An 18496-nucleotide genomic window follows, 5' to 3' on the forward strand; every position below is an offset into this window, starting at 1 on the left:
GAATAAAAGCATTTTAAAAAGGAGTGTTTGTGATACAATCTAGTTAGAAATTAAACACATCAGCAGAAACGACAGCGTTTCAATCTCCCAAGTCAAAATGCCTGAAGAGGATGAAGTATTAGCAAAGACTGAACTTTTCGTACCCCAGTCTGGAGACCACTTTAAATACGGTCTCGTCGTCATCACAGAAGGATGATTACCTACGCATTAAATATTTTAAACCTGTTAAAGGGGGCTTGCTAACTGATCTGCATTTCATTCCACACCCTGAATCATTTACAAAAGGTACATTTCTTCATGATTTCAATGATCGCAGTCACACATGAGTAGATTCATTAATTCATCTTTTTCCCAACATGTTAGTTCTATTCATCTTTTGTAGTTGGAGGGAGATGCCAGAAACATAATTTTCCTATTTTCCTGTCTAGGTACTTTTCCACTCATTCAACTTGTAAATATTTCATGTACTTCATGTACATGACAGAGAGGTTAACAACTCCCCCATATTAGCTTGTGAGATTGACTTGTCTTTGAAACGCCTTTACTGTTTTTAAGTAGTTCTACAGCACTATATACAAGATCTGCTCTTTCAAGACCAAGTAATAGATAAGATGCTTTTCTGAGCAGCAAAGGTGTGGTATTATAGTACCAGGGATCAATCCTGCATTTGGATCTCTGCTGGTGGAACCCTATGTTAGTCCAAGTCCCTCCTAACAGATCTCAAATTATAGACCTAATTGAAGACCCAGGGCTGGAAGTTTAATTAGCCTATGTTGTTGTATTCATACAGCAAACACTGAGAGCACACTCAATGAAGGGGCATTTAAAAAATAATCACTGCATAATACCTTGTTTCCAAACTCATTTTTGAAGCCAAAGAGTTCATTTCTGCTGGGTCTTGTCTTAAAAATTTTGGTCCATTTCTTAAATTTTTACAAATATTCTCTTCAAATGCTTGATTTAAAGGATCCTGTTTCTTTGATTAAAATAAAGATATCGGCAACTTTATGAATAGGGCTAAAGAAATCCTGGCCAAAAGTTAGTACTTGAAATTCAAAGTAGAAACTGAATCAAATTCTCATCTCATCAGTGCAATTCTTGCTCCTACCAGGCACACAGCTGGGTGGAGGATACCTGCTCACTTCCCAAGAAACAGTGGGAACACAGATCACTGTGACATTACCTTTCCATCAATATGAAAATGAGCGGAATTTGGTGCCATTCCTTTTAAATTGTATCAGTAACTGAAAGACTACTTTTCCATAACAGAAAATTATGACTGCTGGCCACTGAAGTCTCACAAGTTGCTCACTCTGCTTTTTGAAAAAGTTTCTTTGAAACAGAATAACAGTGAGCTTGTGGACATTTACCCCATCAAGTGCACTGTACATCAACCACAGAGATGTAAGTGAACACGCCTGTATCAGTCTTTGTTCAAGAGGGCTTTGCTTTCTGGAAAGCAGAGGAAAGAGCATTTAATTAGTTGCTCTGCTCATTATTCGTACATTAATAAAGCACTTGAAAGGTATAATTTCATTACTCATTGACATCAAATTTCAAAGGCCCTGTTCTCTCCTATGAATTCAAATTAATTGTGCAAAGGTAAATCCGCAGCGTTGTGCAGAGGAGGCTACAGGAACCACCCTTGCTTTGTGCTGCACAACCAGCCTCAAATCCCAGGCCCGCAGTTTATAGAATGACAAGTAACTTGCTGACTCTAGTTTGTAATCAAACCACATATATTTAACACTGAGTTTTTCAGCATTCCTCCCATCACAGAGGGACAAGGGGGGAGCCTATCTGCACTTTCCACACCTTTAATCACCATCCCAGGAAGGGAAAAATGACATAGCAAGCTGTCAGCAGGGGAGAGGCGTATAGACAGAACTTACTGGATGCAGATCTCCTAGGAGTCATATTTTGCTACAGGTTTTCTCCATGGAAACCCAGCCTCACCAATCTTGTGCAGTCCCAGAGTGCACATCCCAGACTCAGAAGACTGAGATAATTTCTCTGCATGCTAAACCAATTATATTTTGTTTTCTCATTTTAAACAAGTTTTTATCCTTATAAAGTAATATGAAAAGGGGAGAGAGAGGCCTTCTTTTTCTGTTTAGTTTTCAATTTGTTATTTTCAACAAGAGATTGTGAAAAAATATTATTTCAAACAAACATTAAAATACCATAACTGAGCTCATAGAAAATTCATGATGAAGTCAATAAAAATCAGCCAAGTGAACTTCTCCCAGCAAAGCCAACTGGACTCATCCCATATGTTGAGTAGCAGAAGGATCCTCCCCCCTCATTATCTTAAAGAAAGTAGTGACAGAATTTTCAAGTTAAATATGTGAACAACTCATCCAAAATACACAAAACATGTTCAAGCAAACTAACTTAAAATGAGACATTTCACAATTGTACGGTTTTTCCCCCAGTATGATTCACTCAGCACAGCTGACTGAACAATTCTGTTAATGTGTGAGCTGAATAACCAGTTTGATTGTCCTGACACTTTTGAATGAGCTATGTAATTTTTCTGCATCACTCTCCCAGCTGTTATGGTGAACACCATGTATATTTGTATATTTGTATATTCCAGGATGAAAAATTACAGCTCTGGGTTTCAAAGCTGATTAATAAACATGCACTGAAGGTGACAAGAACTTTGAATCTCTATAAAAACATTACTAAAAAAGCTAAATTACTCTTTGCAAACCTTCAGTTCCTCCTGAATTTTTTCCTCCTCCAATTTGGCAGCTTTCCGATCTTCTATTTCTATTTTCCATTTTTCTGCCACTATTCTGGCTTTTTCTTGAGCCATAGCATCCCGGAATTTCTTTGTAATTTCAGCCTCCTTTTGCCTCCTTCAGAAAAGAGTTTGAAAATAAAAATAATTTAAGACACTGATTATTTTTTTTAAATCAAGGATCAATACTTGCTCACTGGTTGCAACAAATAATTAGCATAAGACTTCATGGAAATGTACAAGGAAAGAATTAAAATCTATTTAACAAGAGACCTACCACAAATCAGATTTGAGGAAACTATCCAGAAAGCAGACATTTTCAATTTTTGATAAATGACTAATTAAAATAGCACCTTCTAAATTAGAGAAGTACTTCTTGGGTGTCTTTGAGTCATACCCTATATTTTTCGTCCCCTGGCCAAAAACATAGATCTGTCAGTCTAGCAAAGCATGATTGGGAATTTATTGTCTCTCAAATATCAATGTGAGTGACTGCCAAATTCTTACAATAGATTGTTTATTAGTACTGACAATGTAAAAGGAACGCAGAGCACAGGTTGAAGCTTTTAATCCCTGCTTAAATATGCAAATCACCATAAGCAAGAAAAATCTGGTATGAAAAGGAATAATATAGAAAAATCTGATGTTTAAACCATCACTTTTCAGTGCTGGACTACAAAAGGAAGTGCAGGAGGCAGGTGGTCTACTTCCTAACCATATCAAGCATCAAAACACTTTTGACTCTCTCCCAAAGCTGGAAGAGGCCCTGCTGGAAACAGCAGCATAGCACTTTGTGTAATCAGTTTCTGAACTGCTGGGATGAGAATTAATACAGGTGATATGCAGATAAAACCAATTTCAAAAACGATTTTATGTACCAAATGCCTATTGTGGGCATAGATGTGTGATACAACAAACGTTTCTAATCTAATCATCTCAAAACCAGATTGTTTCATTTTTATTTATTTACAAACTGGTCAATGGTTTAGCAAAATTCCCAAAAGAAAAAGGTTTGCTTCACTTTTTTTGTGAAAGAGGGGGTTTGTTTTTCAGTTTTCAATACAAATAAAATTACATTTTTCATGTGCTGAAAAATTACCAAAACAAGTGAAAGCAAATGTTCACAAAGCATACTTACCAGTCTTACCCACCATTACCTGCTGCCTTTCTACAAGGCCATGTCTCCCATTATGCCAAGTGGACCCTGAATTCAGATTCTTAAATCCTCACCATAGTTCTTCTGCCTCCTTCTGTGCTTGTTGCCTGGCTCGCTCTGCTATTAGCTCCTCTGATATCTGTTCATATGGCTTGTCACCTGGGGCTTCTCCCATAACCCAGACCCAGACCTCACCGTCCTTCCCACGTAGCCACTGCACATGTTTGCCATTACCTGCAACAGCCACCAAGAACAAACCAGATATATAAATACTGGTTCAAATTCTTACATAAATGTAGATGAAAAGATGGGAAATCTGCAATTTAGAAACATTAAGCTTGCAATTACCATTCAGAATAAAACATTACTGAGAGGTTGGATGAAATCTTCAGATTTGACCAATCTACTATGCTGGGGCAAAAAAAAGGGGGGTGTACGCTCCAGATCACACAATCTTTAAAGACTCACTGTCCCACAAAAATATGGAATTATCAATTCTGACATGTATTTCCCAGAATTTAGGTATTATGATCCCTTTTTAATTGTTTTATTTTCTTGCTTCACTCAGCAAATGAAGAGAATGGCAAAAGAGATGGAGCGACAACAATAAGCAGTGACTTTATGTGACTAGCAATGCTACAGTGCACAGAGAATGTCGAGTGTTGAGCATATAGAGACTTCATTGGAACCCCTGCAAAAAATCCAGAAATTTCCTGCTCCCACTGTGCAAAGGGGGAGTTTCAGAAAGCCTGCATACTCGGAGCACACCACTCAACACTGCAGAGGCTTTTCTGTTCAGGTCGGCAATTGAAAGGGATTAAGTTTCTGGTTCAGTTTGCATGAAAGACACCACGCAAAAATCTATGGTTACTGTGTTGACAGAGTGATTTTAAAAACACCAGAAAAGCCTGAGTGCTCTTTACAAAATAGACTACATTTGGTGAACCTCCATGTCCCAGAACCAACTATAGGGTTCCTGCTGACTACAAAAGGCACTAGATTAGAACCTATCTGAATACATTTTAATAGTCACATACACTGCCTTAGTGTGGTTTGGTCTTTTCCTTCTGCTTTTATATGTATGACTAACAGATATTTTATGCGTTTCAGAGGTTCATATTGAGGAATTGGTAGAAACAGCTCTTATGAATCCATTTTTATGTTTTATTTCTTGCAAATTTGGTGAAACTGTTCTTTACAAAAGGAGAATCTACCACAAAGACCATTTCCAAGATGAACAATGGATTTCTTTTAAAGAACACAGACTGAAAGGCCATAAAGGCTCAGCAGTTCATCTCACTTCTTGTATATTACAGTCCACTAGGTTTCACCCTCTTACCCAAATATTGAGGTTAGTAAATTGTGCGTTGCCGCATAGCTTCTAAAAGGAATTTTGTCTCATTTGAAAAAGTGAAGAAATGGACAGTCCGCCATTTTCCTAGGTAGTTTTTCTCTGATGTTCCCATAAGAGTTAAAAGAAACCTGGTCGTATTTGAATGGCCAGTCTTTGCTTCCGCTCTTTCTGCTTCTTTCTGTACAAGCATCAGCTTAGCTACTCTCACCTTCAACTACCTGTTGTTCTGTGATAGGACAGTATCCATTTAACCAGATTAAGTTTCCCGATGCACAATCAATAAAGTTTTTTTGACATCCCAGACTGAAAGAAGAAAACTGCAGGAGGGAATGAAGCAGGGCTGTTGACAGCAGGCAGTGCCAGTGCCAACCCACACTCGCAAGTGTTGACAATATGAACTGCAGGCAATGAACATATCAGATCTCTCAAGGAAAGCTAATATTCTATATCAAATTTGAAAATGTGATTTATATGAATTCCCAGTGTTGGCCTAATGGTACTGACTTCAGTGGGGGGGGGGGCGGAATTTAAGCCAATAATGTTTTCCTTCAATAAGTCTCAAAAGCATTTGCTCTCTCACAGTCTATCAGATTATGTCTCAGGTTATAAATGTGAATGTATTTTATTGTGGTTCCTAGTGTGTACATTTCTGTGTTCCTATCAGCACAACATTTATGTTGTATTTTTTGGATACAGCATTTGAACACCATCTGCTGAGAACTGACTGCCCATATCAGTATTTCCCTGCAAGGTTTTCTCCTACTGCATTTTACAGTAAAGTATCTTGGAAAGTATGGAATGATTTCCCAGGAGTATTGATCCCACCTAACCAATGGCAGCTTTTGTTTTAAAAGTGGCTCATGTCCTTTTCCCTGGGAGGAATCTGGATATCCTAGTTGTTGCCCTTTATTTAGTACTTTAAAGAAGCATTGCAAACAACATGCCTCATGTTAATTTTCTTGTATCATAACTGGTAGATACCAAATACTTCTACTGTTCTGAGACAACTTTACCACTACTGCTCATTTATGAGCTTATCAGATGGAAAGAGAATTAAAAAACCCTTTTCAGGTAAGCAGACAAATTTTATCTTTGCTTCTTTCCAGGTTTTCTGTGCCAAAGAGTTATTCATTCATATATTTCTCAGAGGCACAACTTATCCATTACTACCCAGCCCCATAAAACAAATAGTTCATTTGTAGACATGTCTTGAGAAATTATTCTCTGTCTTCCTTTTAAAACAATGGATGCCTCTTCTAAAGGTATGGACAGTAGATGTATAAACTTTTTGAAAACATCAGTGTAACAAATTGTTGATTCAGCACTAACTACTGTCTACAACAGTACAGTATTCTACTGTATAAGCATCCATAGCTCAAGTTGAAAGATAATAGCAGTATCAAACAATCTGGCAATTTTAAGCTTCAGCATTAAACAGACAGACCTCCACATGTACAATTTTAAAACAACTCAACTTGAGCACATATGCCTTTATTCAGGTTTTTCTTTAGAAAAAGAGAATGTCTCCTTCACATCCAACCACCCTTTCTATTTTACTTCAAGAAATGACTCCCATGCAAATCTTTCCTTAAACTCACGCTCCCATAAAGTTGGAGATGGGCTTTACTGTACAATCTGATCATGAAACTTGATAGATTCTTAGCACAGAATAACATTCAAAAATGAGTGTGCAGAAGAAAAAAAGCAGCTTAGGGAGAAAATCTGGCAATGTGAAAACGGAATTCCTGTCATAGAAAAAGTCTTTGCAGCCTGCAGAATCAAGTTCACAGTGGTCAGTGTCAGCTCTTCTAGGCTAACGATACTGGGCTTGCAGTTTTAAACTGTAGAACCAATTACAAGATCTGAGCTGAAAGTACAGAACATTATTTTCCTTAATATTTTTAGGAAACTAGTGTCTGCTTTGCAAGCAGAGAATTACTACCATTGAGGGCTGATTATAATAAAATAATTTCTGCTTTGAGATGCCTCTCAAGTTTTACATTTTTCTGCAAAACAAGATATTTTGTTAACACACTTCATTTCCAAATGAAAGAGAAATAGAAAAAAAGAAATAGAAAAAATCAACTAAATCTAAAAGGAAGAGACAGGTCCTGACTAAACAAATCTAGGTGAGATAGAGGCAAGGGAACTTCATGTTTCCTGTTCAGAAGCAGGCTTCTGAGCCCAGTCACAAAGCCTAATGCAGAGTCAGGAAATAAAAATTAAATCTCCTGAGCCCCAGTCTTGTGCCTTGACCACAAAAGTACTTTTCTTTTCCTGGAGATACTGTGGCAGGCTGCAAATAATTACAATTAGGAAGTAGTGGACATCAAAATTAGTCTACATTGGAGACGAAATGAAAGTGTTTAAGAAACAAACACTGCTTTATCAGGAAAATGTACTGAATAATTTACCAAGTCTTTTCCATCTCTAATCTTCAGACCAATGATTATTGGCTGTAGCATTCTACCAGTTTTTTCGTCTAAAACAACTCTTTAGCAGCACAAGAAGGCAACATTAATTCTTGCAGTTCTTTTCACCTGTAGCTCTTCCACAACTTAGTATTTCCCATGGAGTTCCCCTAAACCTACATCTATACTGCTTTGAGACAAGTAAATTGGTTTCTGGGTATTGGTCCTTACTCCAGGCAAATCTGAGACAGGTATCTCAAATTTGCAGCACAAAGGGATCACAGTGAAAACTTTCTTGGAGACCTACAGCCCGAACCAACAGCAACACAAATTTGCATGTATAAACACACACAATCAAAAATAAGACCAAATCATGTTTACTATTTGTTTGTATTTACGCAGTCAATTCTGTAACAGCAATGAAAGTATAAAACAATGCCCTAGAGAGTAATAGTAAACTCAAGGCTCTCTCCTCTAAGAATTATTAGTCTCTACCGGCAGCACTACTAATCTCATACACACACAGAGTGCTGGAGTGCAACCATGAGTTGTGCTATATGGCACCACAGGCTGCTCTTGGCCTTTCTGCTACCCTTAGGAAGTCCCTGGTGTAAGCACGGTACCGTTACTGTCAGGACTGAATGCTGCCAGAAAATACGAACGCTGCCAGCCACCTTAGGAGAACGAGAAAAACAGCACCTGAAGGTGCCTGGCAGGGGGAATCCTGGCTGCACACAATGCTCAGGCTAAATCAGGCTTCAATTCCAATCAGCTCAGACTTCCACACTGTGACTAAGGCTTAAAAACAAATGGAGTTAAACAAAGGAGAACTGGGCCTTTACACTGCCTCTGCTAACCGGGACAGAGAAGCAGAACCATAGAGTGCATTTGGGTGTTTTATGGGGTTTGGGGGTTTGGGTTGATTTTTGTGATTTTGGGTTCTATCTGGCTTCATTTTCACACAGGCTTCTAATTAAAAGCGCTTTAAAAATAACAGAGCAAATGGAATACTGCTGGAGCCAGCTTCCTTCCTCCAAGCTTGTTCACCATTGCTTTAACAGTAACGGAATCCCTAACAATCCCCATTTGTCATCCATCTCCAGTGTTTACAGGGAAACTACTCCAAGGACCACTGGAGGCCTCATCTGGTGTCACGCCTCCCAGCTGTGCTGTCACTTGGCCACCGTCTGCCTGCTTAGTCCAGCCAAATGATGGAGAGCACCAAGTAACCCTGACTGCCTTTCTATCATAGGGAATATTACAGGCTGGGCCAAGTGTAAATTCAGAAAATCAGAAGATCACTGATTTATAATCTGAGAAACATGGAATGGCATTCAAAGTCTCCTGAAACTTTCTCAAAAGAGCCTGCTATTTCCATGAACAGTCTTGTTTCTCCAAGGTTGGGCTTCCCACCATAGTCCTCCTGCTTGGAAGCCACAGATCTCTGCAACAGCAATTGACTCTCCTTACTCGCTGGAAAGCTATGTAGTTATACAAACATCCTTTGACTCTCTCTTTAGAAAATATTCCTTTTCTTTTCTCTCTCTGCACTAGAAAAAGGCTCCTGAAATTTATTCTGTATTTGAAATAGGCTGCATGAACATTCACTGCTGACATCAAGCTGATCAGCCTGATTTACTTTTGTCATTCAGAGACAAAACATAGCTTGTGGATATTGGTGTGTTTGTAGGGTTGAGGGTTTTTTATTCTTTTGGAGTTTAGATATCTGGTATACTTTGGTCTAAGCATGAGGTTTCACCCTTAACTTTCTGAGCAAATTGTTTTAATGGCTTCCTTATAGTAGAAGCTTGAATTTTGATAGTCTGCAGGGTAGATGAGGTTCCATTCAGAGTTTCATTAACTGCAGGACATGTGTTAGAAGCACATTGATTAGGATGAAAATGAGAATGTGAGCTGTAGGCTGTTCTCAGTTCCTTGAGCTTACCCAGTACAAGTATTTTATTTAATTATATTTCTCTTTTATATGAACACACAAATAGACACACAATTTCACTTTTTTCTAAGGAGAAAACCTACAAAATTACTGTGAATGTTTCTGACAGACTGTTCAAAGGACAGAATGCATTTTTCCAAACATTAACTGCCATAAATCCATTAAAATACATATAGAATAATTAGGTGGTAATGATGAAAGTAATGAAAATAACATAATCCCACAATAAACTGAAGATCTGCTATAATTAATTCTGTGGTCTGTCCCCGCTAATAGTCAAAGGACCATGAACCCCTTTCTTCCAAGAATACATTAAAAAAACCCAGTCACTTCAATTCTTAAAACAGGAAGAAAATGGGGAAAAATTCTGAACTTCTCAAGCATTCCCCCAACATTTCAGTTTACACACCCTCCAATTTCAACACTCTGTTGTGTGTGTTTTTGTTTAAAGAAGGATTTGCAGAGGGAGAAAGAAATTCAGCTGATTTACATTACTATATCAATAAGGGTTGCAGTATCTCAGCGTTGCTGAAAAATCAGCCTTCATGGCTCTCCAGCTGCTTCCTGATCATATAACAAACTCAATCTTCTGTTTATGGAATTACAGCATGTTACCATGGAAATAATTATGCTGCAATATACCCCTGCAGGATCAGATAAAGGAAGAGTGACTGCAAGAGAGCAAACATTAAGGGAGGAAACAGTTACTCAAATAAGACTATGGTAATTAACAAATGTAGCAAAGATAACTGTACATAACGCTCAAAGGTAAGTGGGTTTGCATTATCACCTGGTATGCATATATACAATACATATATACAGGTTTGCATATTGTAAACCAAAGAAGAAGAAAATAAAAAAAAAAGAAACAGAGAAATAAAGTATCATTTATGTGGTCTCTATCTAGTATGTCCCAGATATCTTCTTGGCTCCCTGGCCAAGGCACGCTGTTACGCATAACAATTTTGTAATTTGCCCACATTCAACTGGGAGATAACATTCAGAACTCACTCTTAAAGACATTGTTCTAACTCTGTACAATCTAGAGGTAGTCTCTTTCTGTCCATTGTAATGACCCTTTCACCTTAAATAGTATAAAAATGCAGGTAAACATCAGATCAAAGTTGAAGTTTGTAAAATTCTCATCAGTATCCTTCATTCGATGTTTTTTTTCTTCATAAAAAAAATGAAGACAAGAACATAGCACTATAATTTCTGATTCCTGATCCCAATTGTCTCTTGTAAAGAGCAAAAGCTATATACAGGGCTTGTTTTCTCACACAGAGGCATCACAAAGCATCCAGATTTTCCCACTGCTGAAGAATAAAAAAAACCAAGCCTGCATGGCTACTTCAGGGTCTGCTGGTAAGTCAAAGCAGTCAGATGAGGGTTCTCTGTCACAGAATGAACAGAGAACTATGGATCACGTTCTCCACCAGATTCCCCTACTTAATGGCAGCGTGACTCCTTTTGTCAGGCACACAGGACCACAAAAGGAAGGAGAACTATACCACTACAGTGAGATTTTCCAGCACCACAGCTCATGAGTGGACTCAAAAGTTAATGAACCACCATCAGTGTCTGGCTAAATCCACTGCTGACTTGAATACATTGAGTTTTTCCATGTCTTCCCAATCCTGGTGCCTCTGTCCTTGAATGTTTTAGTCATTTATGCTAAAACCTGGCAAAATCGGCAAGGAAATATTGAATTAGCTTGGCCGCAGTACTGCTCTCTTTCCATATCAAGTATTCATGAGCCTGCAGACAGTCACAACCTTGTATCACTACCAGAGCACTAGCATGTACAAGAAAGCCCATCTACCACCACTGTGTCCAGACAGGCTGAGGAACACAATGCCGTAGAGAAACACAGGAATGCTCTCCATGCCAGTGGCTCAATTAACCCAGTAGCCTCTCTCAGAAAGCGGCTGATGCCAGATGCTTCAGACAACAGGAGCGCTGAGGATCGCACATGTGCAAGAGAAACATCCAGCGATATTCTGCTGTCACTTTTCTGCAAAACAGGGAAGCCGGCTGCAGGGCAAGATATGAGACTAAAAAGCACAGACTTATGGCTGATCTTAGGAGGGCAGAGAAGTCCCTCTGGATTTGTTCCATCTGGTACATATTTAGGTCATGTGGCGGTTGGAGGTCTCTTTCTAGCCCCCGGTTCGGAGAAGCAAACAGACAGTTTAGAAGCTGCTGTTTAACCATACCTCAGTACACAGCCACACTGAGCTCGAGCTCTGAGCAGCTGAGTTCTGGCCCCAAGGTATACAGTACAAACAAAACTGCTTCATGTCACAAGCTGCTATACATGTTGTGAATATTACATTAAAACTTTTCCAATGACTTCAAATTAGGTGGCTCGGTCCCCTAATAAAAATTATTCTAACGTTCTCGCTAATGTTCTCCTGTTACTTTTTCAGTTGGATCTGAATTGGAAACAGAAGACAGGGCTCTACCGAATTCAAGCCAGAAATTTCAGAAATACTCAAGTCCGATGTCTCTGGTTAGACCCATATCCAATAAGAGAGAGAAAGAGACAATGAACACTGCCAGGAGCATGTCTCCGTAGGAGAGAAAAATCTTAGCTAAGCACTACCAGGGTGTCTAGAGGCCTTAGTATAAATGAGGAATACATTTCTGAGTTCAAAAACATAGAAAAAATGTCACTGCATGTACACCCACTCACCCTTCATACACACACTGAAACACACGCCCATGCACTGGCCTTCACATGTGACACTGATGCATCCTCTAACCATCCACTTGTGATATTTGAAATACATGCTTCCAAACAGCTTCATCTATTCTCTAATGATTTTCTAACACAAATGCCATTTAGATAAAGAAATTATTTTCTAGCCATGCTGCGATAAGCCTGCCTAATTTTCTCCCAGCTACTCTTGTTAAGGACAGGTAAATAAGAGTGTTTACAAATAGCTCCTGTCTGAACATCATGAGCTCCAGTTCACAATCAATAAATGTCAGAATAAGCAGCAGCAGACCAGCATTGTCTTCCCTCCCACATGGCTGTCCTTCAGCTACCTAATGCTCAATAGTTTTTGAGATCTCATTTTGGGTATGCTGACAGCTCTGGATACTGCATCAGAGTCAAAATCCAAATTGGCAGGATCCTTCACTTACTCCCAACTCAGCATATAGCTGAGTTAAAGGGCTCCTGCCTAATCAAATAAATATGTTTCTTTGCAAACTGTAAAGCTGCCTGTCAGTCAACTCTCAGCAAATCCCAAAGGGATCTTGAAATTTTGAGGAGACTTCCCTTAGTGATTTTAGCACAATAAGAAAAGGCAACCTGTTTTATTACAATGAAAATATGTTCCTGAAAGATCTGCCCAGGAGTAATTTGTAAATGAACTGGAGATGGACGTCCAGGAATTCAACTCACTTGTGAAGCTATTTCAGTAGAAGCCAGCAGTCATGATTTAATTAAAGCTATGAAATACTTCTTTTACATGGAATAAGTTCACTAAACACTGCCGGTTTGGGAGGACCCAAATGATGCTCAAATTCTACTATTTTTAGGCAAGGTACAAATGTAAGCTAGGTGCAAACAGCAAAAACATGGGAACAGTTTATTCAATATCTTCTAAAGGAAATATCTCATTCTGAAGTGATGTTTAGATATTGCTCCCTTTTAGACATTGATCTGTGTTTTTAAAAAAGGAATAAATTAAAACTGTTGAATAATCTGAAAACATTTCATTCACCCCCAAAGTGAAATAATTTCATTAATATTGACTCACTCTGATACAAATTTCAATTTTAACCTTTCCTCAAGATTCATGAAACCAAACAATCCAAATGGAAAAGAAGGCACAAATTAGCATTTACTGAAGGTGACTGATATTATTTTCCTTAGAAATGAAGAATAAGACTAATTATACATAGCCTGTTGCATTATTTGGCTTGCTAAACACTCTCAACAGCTTACATCTTATTTCATGGTTTGGACTTGTTTTTGTTTTCTAAGAAGCAAATTTCATAGTACTGAATCGGACTTTTATGGACAATCCATGTTCGGTGGTGCTTCTGTAAAAAACACTGCAGATTTTGGGCCTTTGCTAGTTAGTTTCCAAGAAATTAAAGAATTATCACACTGATGAGCATTCCCTAAAGCTGATGATCATTTTAACTCTAGCACAAGGCCCATCTGACTTGCATATGCCACTTTTTTCCTCCCCAGCTGTGCACTTGTGGCTTCTGTAAGACAACACATCTAAACCTTGCACAAGAGCCCTTCATCCTCAAGTCACTGTAGAAAATCAAAATTGGATTCACAATCACTGCTCTGTTTCAAAAAATCCACCCCTTTTGCTATGCTGCTGGGTTCACACGTACCATTGCAGGTAAGCTCTTGAATCAGATCAAGCCCAAGCACTTTTTTGAGCATTTTTAATTAAAGAAGCACCCATTGTCATTAATTCCTTTTGTTCTATCTTACCCTATCCCATCCCAAAGAAGGGGGGCAAAGTTTTCATATGCTATTCAAACTATGAGGAAAACAGAAGGATTTGAAAGGTAGTCCTATAAAGATAATTCTGATTAAATTAGTAAAAAATTATTTTATACAAATGTTATGTTGTATTCACAAACAACATATACATTTTTTCTGTCAACTAGAAAATTTCAGAAACTTGGCACAACATTAGAGATATTGAAGTCTCATCTCTGTTTTCTACTGTATGTCAGGTTACAAAGACCTCTGTAAAGCCAGAGTAATTCTTGGCTTCAACAAAATAGCACAAACATAAAAACTGTGTCATGCAGTAGAGAGTCAAAACCAAAACCTTGTGGGTGATACTGCTCAAATCCCTCAGTTTCAAAGGAATAAAGAACATGTAATTGCAGTACCTCTAAATTTCCTGGTAGCCACTAATTTTAAACAGGAATAAAAATACTACATATTCTACACTGTGTAGCAGGGCGACAATGTTTGGGAATTTGTTTATACATCAATAGAAACTGAAAAATAAGCAGCTTCAAGGTCCAAAAAGTGATGATGCCAAATGTCTTTTAGAAAAAAAAAAAACCAAACCACATATTTTAAGACAAGAAAGGATTATTACAGTCATCTACTCCGACCCTTTGAGTCATATAGGCAAAACCATTGCACATTAATTCCTATCTTACACCATAATTTCTGGCTGACTTTTTTCACCTTTTTTTCCTTTTACAAGAAACTAGCTCCACTATGAGACCATTTACCATCATATTATGGAACTGTACAGTAGAAATCAGTTACAATTTTCTGTATAATTGATGACCAGCATGCCTGAACGATGGAAGTTATCTTTTGTAACTCTGGTCCACATCAGTTCATGGAAGTCAAAATTTATTTTCAGCAGAACCAAATAACTGACTTGCAAATCTAATTCCGGCAGTACTCTCTATAAAAAAATCGGTAAGATCAGTTCTTTCATACAGTTCTGAAGGAAGTAGAAAGTTTCTAACAGTGGGCAAAAGTCAAACCTAAGCAATACCTTAAAGTGGCAATTTAAGAAGGTAAAATGGATATGAGCTATTGTGAAATTTAACTCCATGTGTATTCGTGAATACTTTTGTCAGAGCAAATATAATCTATAGGTTACTCTGCTGCTCTCCTTTCTCTTATTCTTTATAAATCAGAAAATTAATTACCTAGAAAATGGTCTCCTGTAGTAGGAAGCTGAACAGGTTTCATGTATAATTTATATATGGAAATCGAGGTGTCAACACTGTGACAAATCATCACATAAATATTTTTGCAGTTAGATTTTTCTGCATCTGTCTTCCTCAAAGAATGAGCATAATACAGATTATCTCAATGATATAATGTTGTTTTGGTATATGGAGCTGAACTGCATTTTTAATTTTTTCTCGGCTACAAATCAATCAAAATGAACAAGGGTTTTGTGTTGTATGAGAGAAGCTATTTTGATGCCATCTCTCTTAGGATAGTGCCATTCACAATAAGTACACTAACACAAAGAAAATAGAAATTAAACAGGATGAGGCTTTCCAACATCCACCTTGCCATCTCTGAGGGGCCATTCTAAACTCCTATTATGGCTGATTAGGGTCTTCTGAATGTTCACCCTTTATTTTAAGGCTACCGTTGTAACTTACTCTAGAATCATTTCATACAGGCCTTTGCTTCAAGTGAGTCTTGGAAACTAGTTTTGCTTTGAAACACGTTTCTTTAATGATAGTCTTTGAATTGTTAACTATCTAATGGGCACTTTGTAGGGTTCAGAGGCTCTAAACATTTTAAGAAGCCTGACAACTGAATCCAATAATCTATCTGTATTGAGGTGCTCCAAGCAAAGCTTTCTAGCATGGGTGTGTTAGGATGAGCAACACTTTAAACACTGACTGCAGAGTCACATAGGTATTAGAGTGCTTTCTCAAAATCAGCTACCTCAAATTATTAGAAATTTTGAATATTCAAGTTTTAATAGATTTAAAGATAGGATAAGATCTTTGGCATTTCACAGGGAAAGGAATGTTTGGCATAGCTCTGTGACATTTCCTTGTTGACTGAGGAATCACTGCAACTACATTTCCAAGATGAAAATGTTTTCTATCTTGCATCAGCCTAACAACTTCATCCTGTGAATGGGAAAAGAGCTGGAAGCCACTTGTTCAGAGAAGAGAGCAAGGAAATAAGTATTTCTGTTTATTCCAAACCACTTGGACCCAAGACCAGACACTTGGAAATCACCTTTGGAGTTCTTTTTTTTTGATGTTTTCTTCCATGATTTAGCTTATTTGCTTTTTAAGTCAACACACACATTTAGCATCCATAGCAGCCTGTAGAAGGAGCTCCACAGTTTAACTACATATTGCATGAAAACACATTTCTGTTTTATTCTTTTTTTTGGTTTTGGTTGCTGGTTGGGTTTTATTGGGTTTTTTTTGTTTGGTTGTTTTGTTTTTTTTAACATGCTTGCCCCACTATTATCCTATTCTGTAGCCATTATATTTGGAGAGTGTTTACTAGTACAGCTGGAAATTTAGTCTCATATGGTATGATGCCACATCTTATTCACAAACAGCCCTTCATAACAAGCTCAAAATCATGAATTTATCTCCTGCTCCAGCCACTTGGAAACATTTAATGTCAAGTCAAGAAACCTCAACAGCACAGGCAAGACTGCCGTTTGCCTGACTGAGGGTGAGGGGTGGGGATGGTAGGTGAAGAAAAAAGCCTTAGGAGTAGAGGGGAAACTTGGTCATGATACATCTGTTACCACTGAGAGAACAGGAGCAGTGACTCCTGACTGAAAGAGGCACTTCAAAACAATTCCCCTTACTCCCACACTAAACTATTCCCCTGGAGAAAGAACCAGCCTTGAGAGACAAGGAGCAGGAACATGGTGCCTTGGCTGCCTCAGACTGTCTTTTTGCCTATGGGGACAGCTGGCACTCTTCCTTGTAATCTCTTCCAGATGCATGCTGCACCATAGCCAGTTGCACGCCCACCATCCCCAGCTCTTAAGTATAGAAGGAGGTCACAAATCTTACTCTGTTTGCGCCTCGCTGTCTTTCTCAGCACGGCCTCCTCCATTCGTGCTTTTTCTTCCCTCTCCTTCCAGCGCCTCAGCTGCTCTTCTCTCATTTTGTAGAACAAGATCTGCTTTTGCTCTTCATTCAGCTCTGCCAGGAGTTCAGGGTCAATATACATATCACGCAAAATTTGCTGCAGCATGGTGACTCAAAAAAAAAAAAAAAAGAAAAGAAAAGAAAAGAAAAAGAAAAAACAAGAAGATAAACCTGCTTCCAATTATACTCACTACAGTGGCAAAACCCCACTGATGGCACTTCAGAAAGCAACCTGCAGCAAAGGAGCTCTCCCACACCAGCCTGCCCAGGAGAAGTTTGATTCTTGCTCTGGCCCTCTTCATGTAGGCATATTCTGCTCCTCGTCTCTTACAGGGACAGAGTTCTCTGCTTATCTCATCTTCCAAAGGTAGGGACAGGTGTCAAGTGAAAGGAAGGGGGAGGAACAAACAAGGATAAGGAAAAAAGTCACTTCAGTGCTCCTGACTGCAAGCTGGTAAAAATAAGGGATTGAAGCCATCAGCTTTGCTCCCTTGAGCGGAAGGAATTTTAATGTAGAGAAAGTCTCAGACTTCCAGCTCAAGTGGTTTCCTTTAGCAGCAATACAGTCCCAAGGGTGTAAGTGTTGCCCAGGGGTTTAAAGTGATGTCATGGTTAAAGGTATCACCTACACCAACAATATCTATGTCACTTTGGGAACTGATCTCTTCTGATAAGAGAGAAGAAACGAGTTTGCGTATTATTTCCCAGTTTAGCCTGTTAACTAGTCTCAGCAGGGTAGGTCATATTAGAGGTCCTATTTACCTGGTGTTGACAAATATTGTTACGCAGCAAATGGATTAAAATGCCTCTAAAATTAAAAGCAGACATAACAAAAGCCACAAGACTCTTGTTATCACTTTATAAATAGTAAATTAATATTAATTAAACAAGAGTAAATTCTCAGCAGTTCATGCAGACTATGCAAGTCCTGCTGTTGATTTATTTTCCACTTTGTGAGTGGAGAAAGTTACAATGTTGCTCTTCAAGCCAGCTGTGGCTTTTCACTATGTGAGAGAGTTTCACCAAAATGAGCAAAATAATTGGATTTCAGCACCAGGGCCAACAGCCACTTAATTGTGTCCAAAAAACCCCACAACACACCAAAAAACCAAACCCCAAACCCTCTGGATTCCAGAGCCAGCTTGCACTGGGCAGGGGCGCAGCTCCCCCAGGGAGCAGTGGCACTCTGTGGGAAGGGGACGTCTTCTCAGGAGAACCACGATGTGGCCACTTGGAGTCACAACAAAACACGGATGACGTGTGCAGG

General features: G+C 38.6%; 1 protein-coding gene across 1 annotated transcript in view; it reads right to left on the bottom strand.

Moving 5' to 3' along the window:
- The window catches only part of SH2D4B (SH2 domain containing 4B), a 76267-nt gene extending 58103 nt beyond the window's left edge, over positions 1-18164 (bottom strand). The window contains exons 1-3 of the mRNA XM_009917771.2: positions 17152-18164; positions 3977-4136; positions 2717-2864 (exon numbers count right to left, since the gene is read on the bottom strand). Coding sequence (XP_009916073.2) covers positions 2717-2864; positions 3977-4136; positions 17152-17335 — 492 coding nt within the window. The 5' untranslated portion in view covers positions 17336-18164. The remainder of the gene's footprint in view (positions 1-2716; positions 2865-3976; positions 4137-17151) is intronic.
- Positions 18165-18496: the final 332 nt, after the last annotated feature.

The sequence above is a fragment of the Haliaeetus albicilla genome, chromosome 11, assembly GCF_947461875.1.
Source record: "Haliaeetus albicilla chromosome 11, bHalAlb1.1, whole genome shotgun sequence".
Taxonomy (NCBI): domain Eukaryota; kingdom Metazoa; phylum Chordata; class Aves; order Accipitriformes; family Accipitridae; genus Haliaeetus; species Haliaeetus albicilla.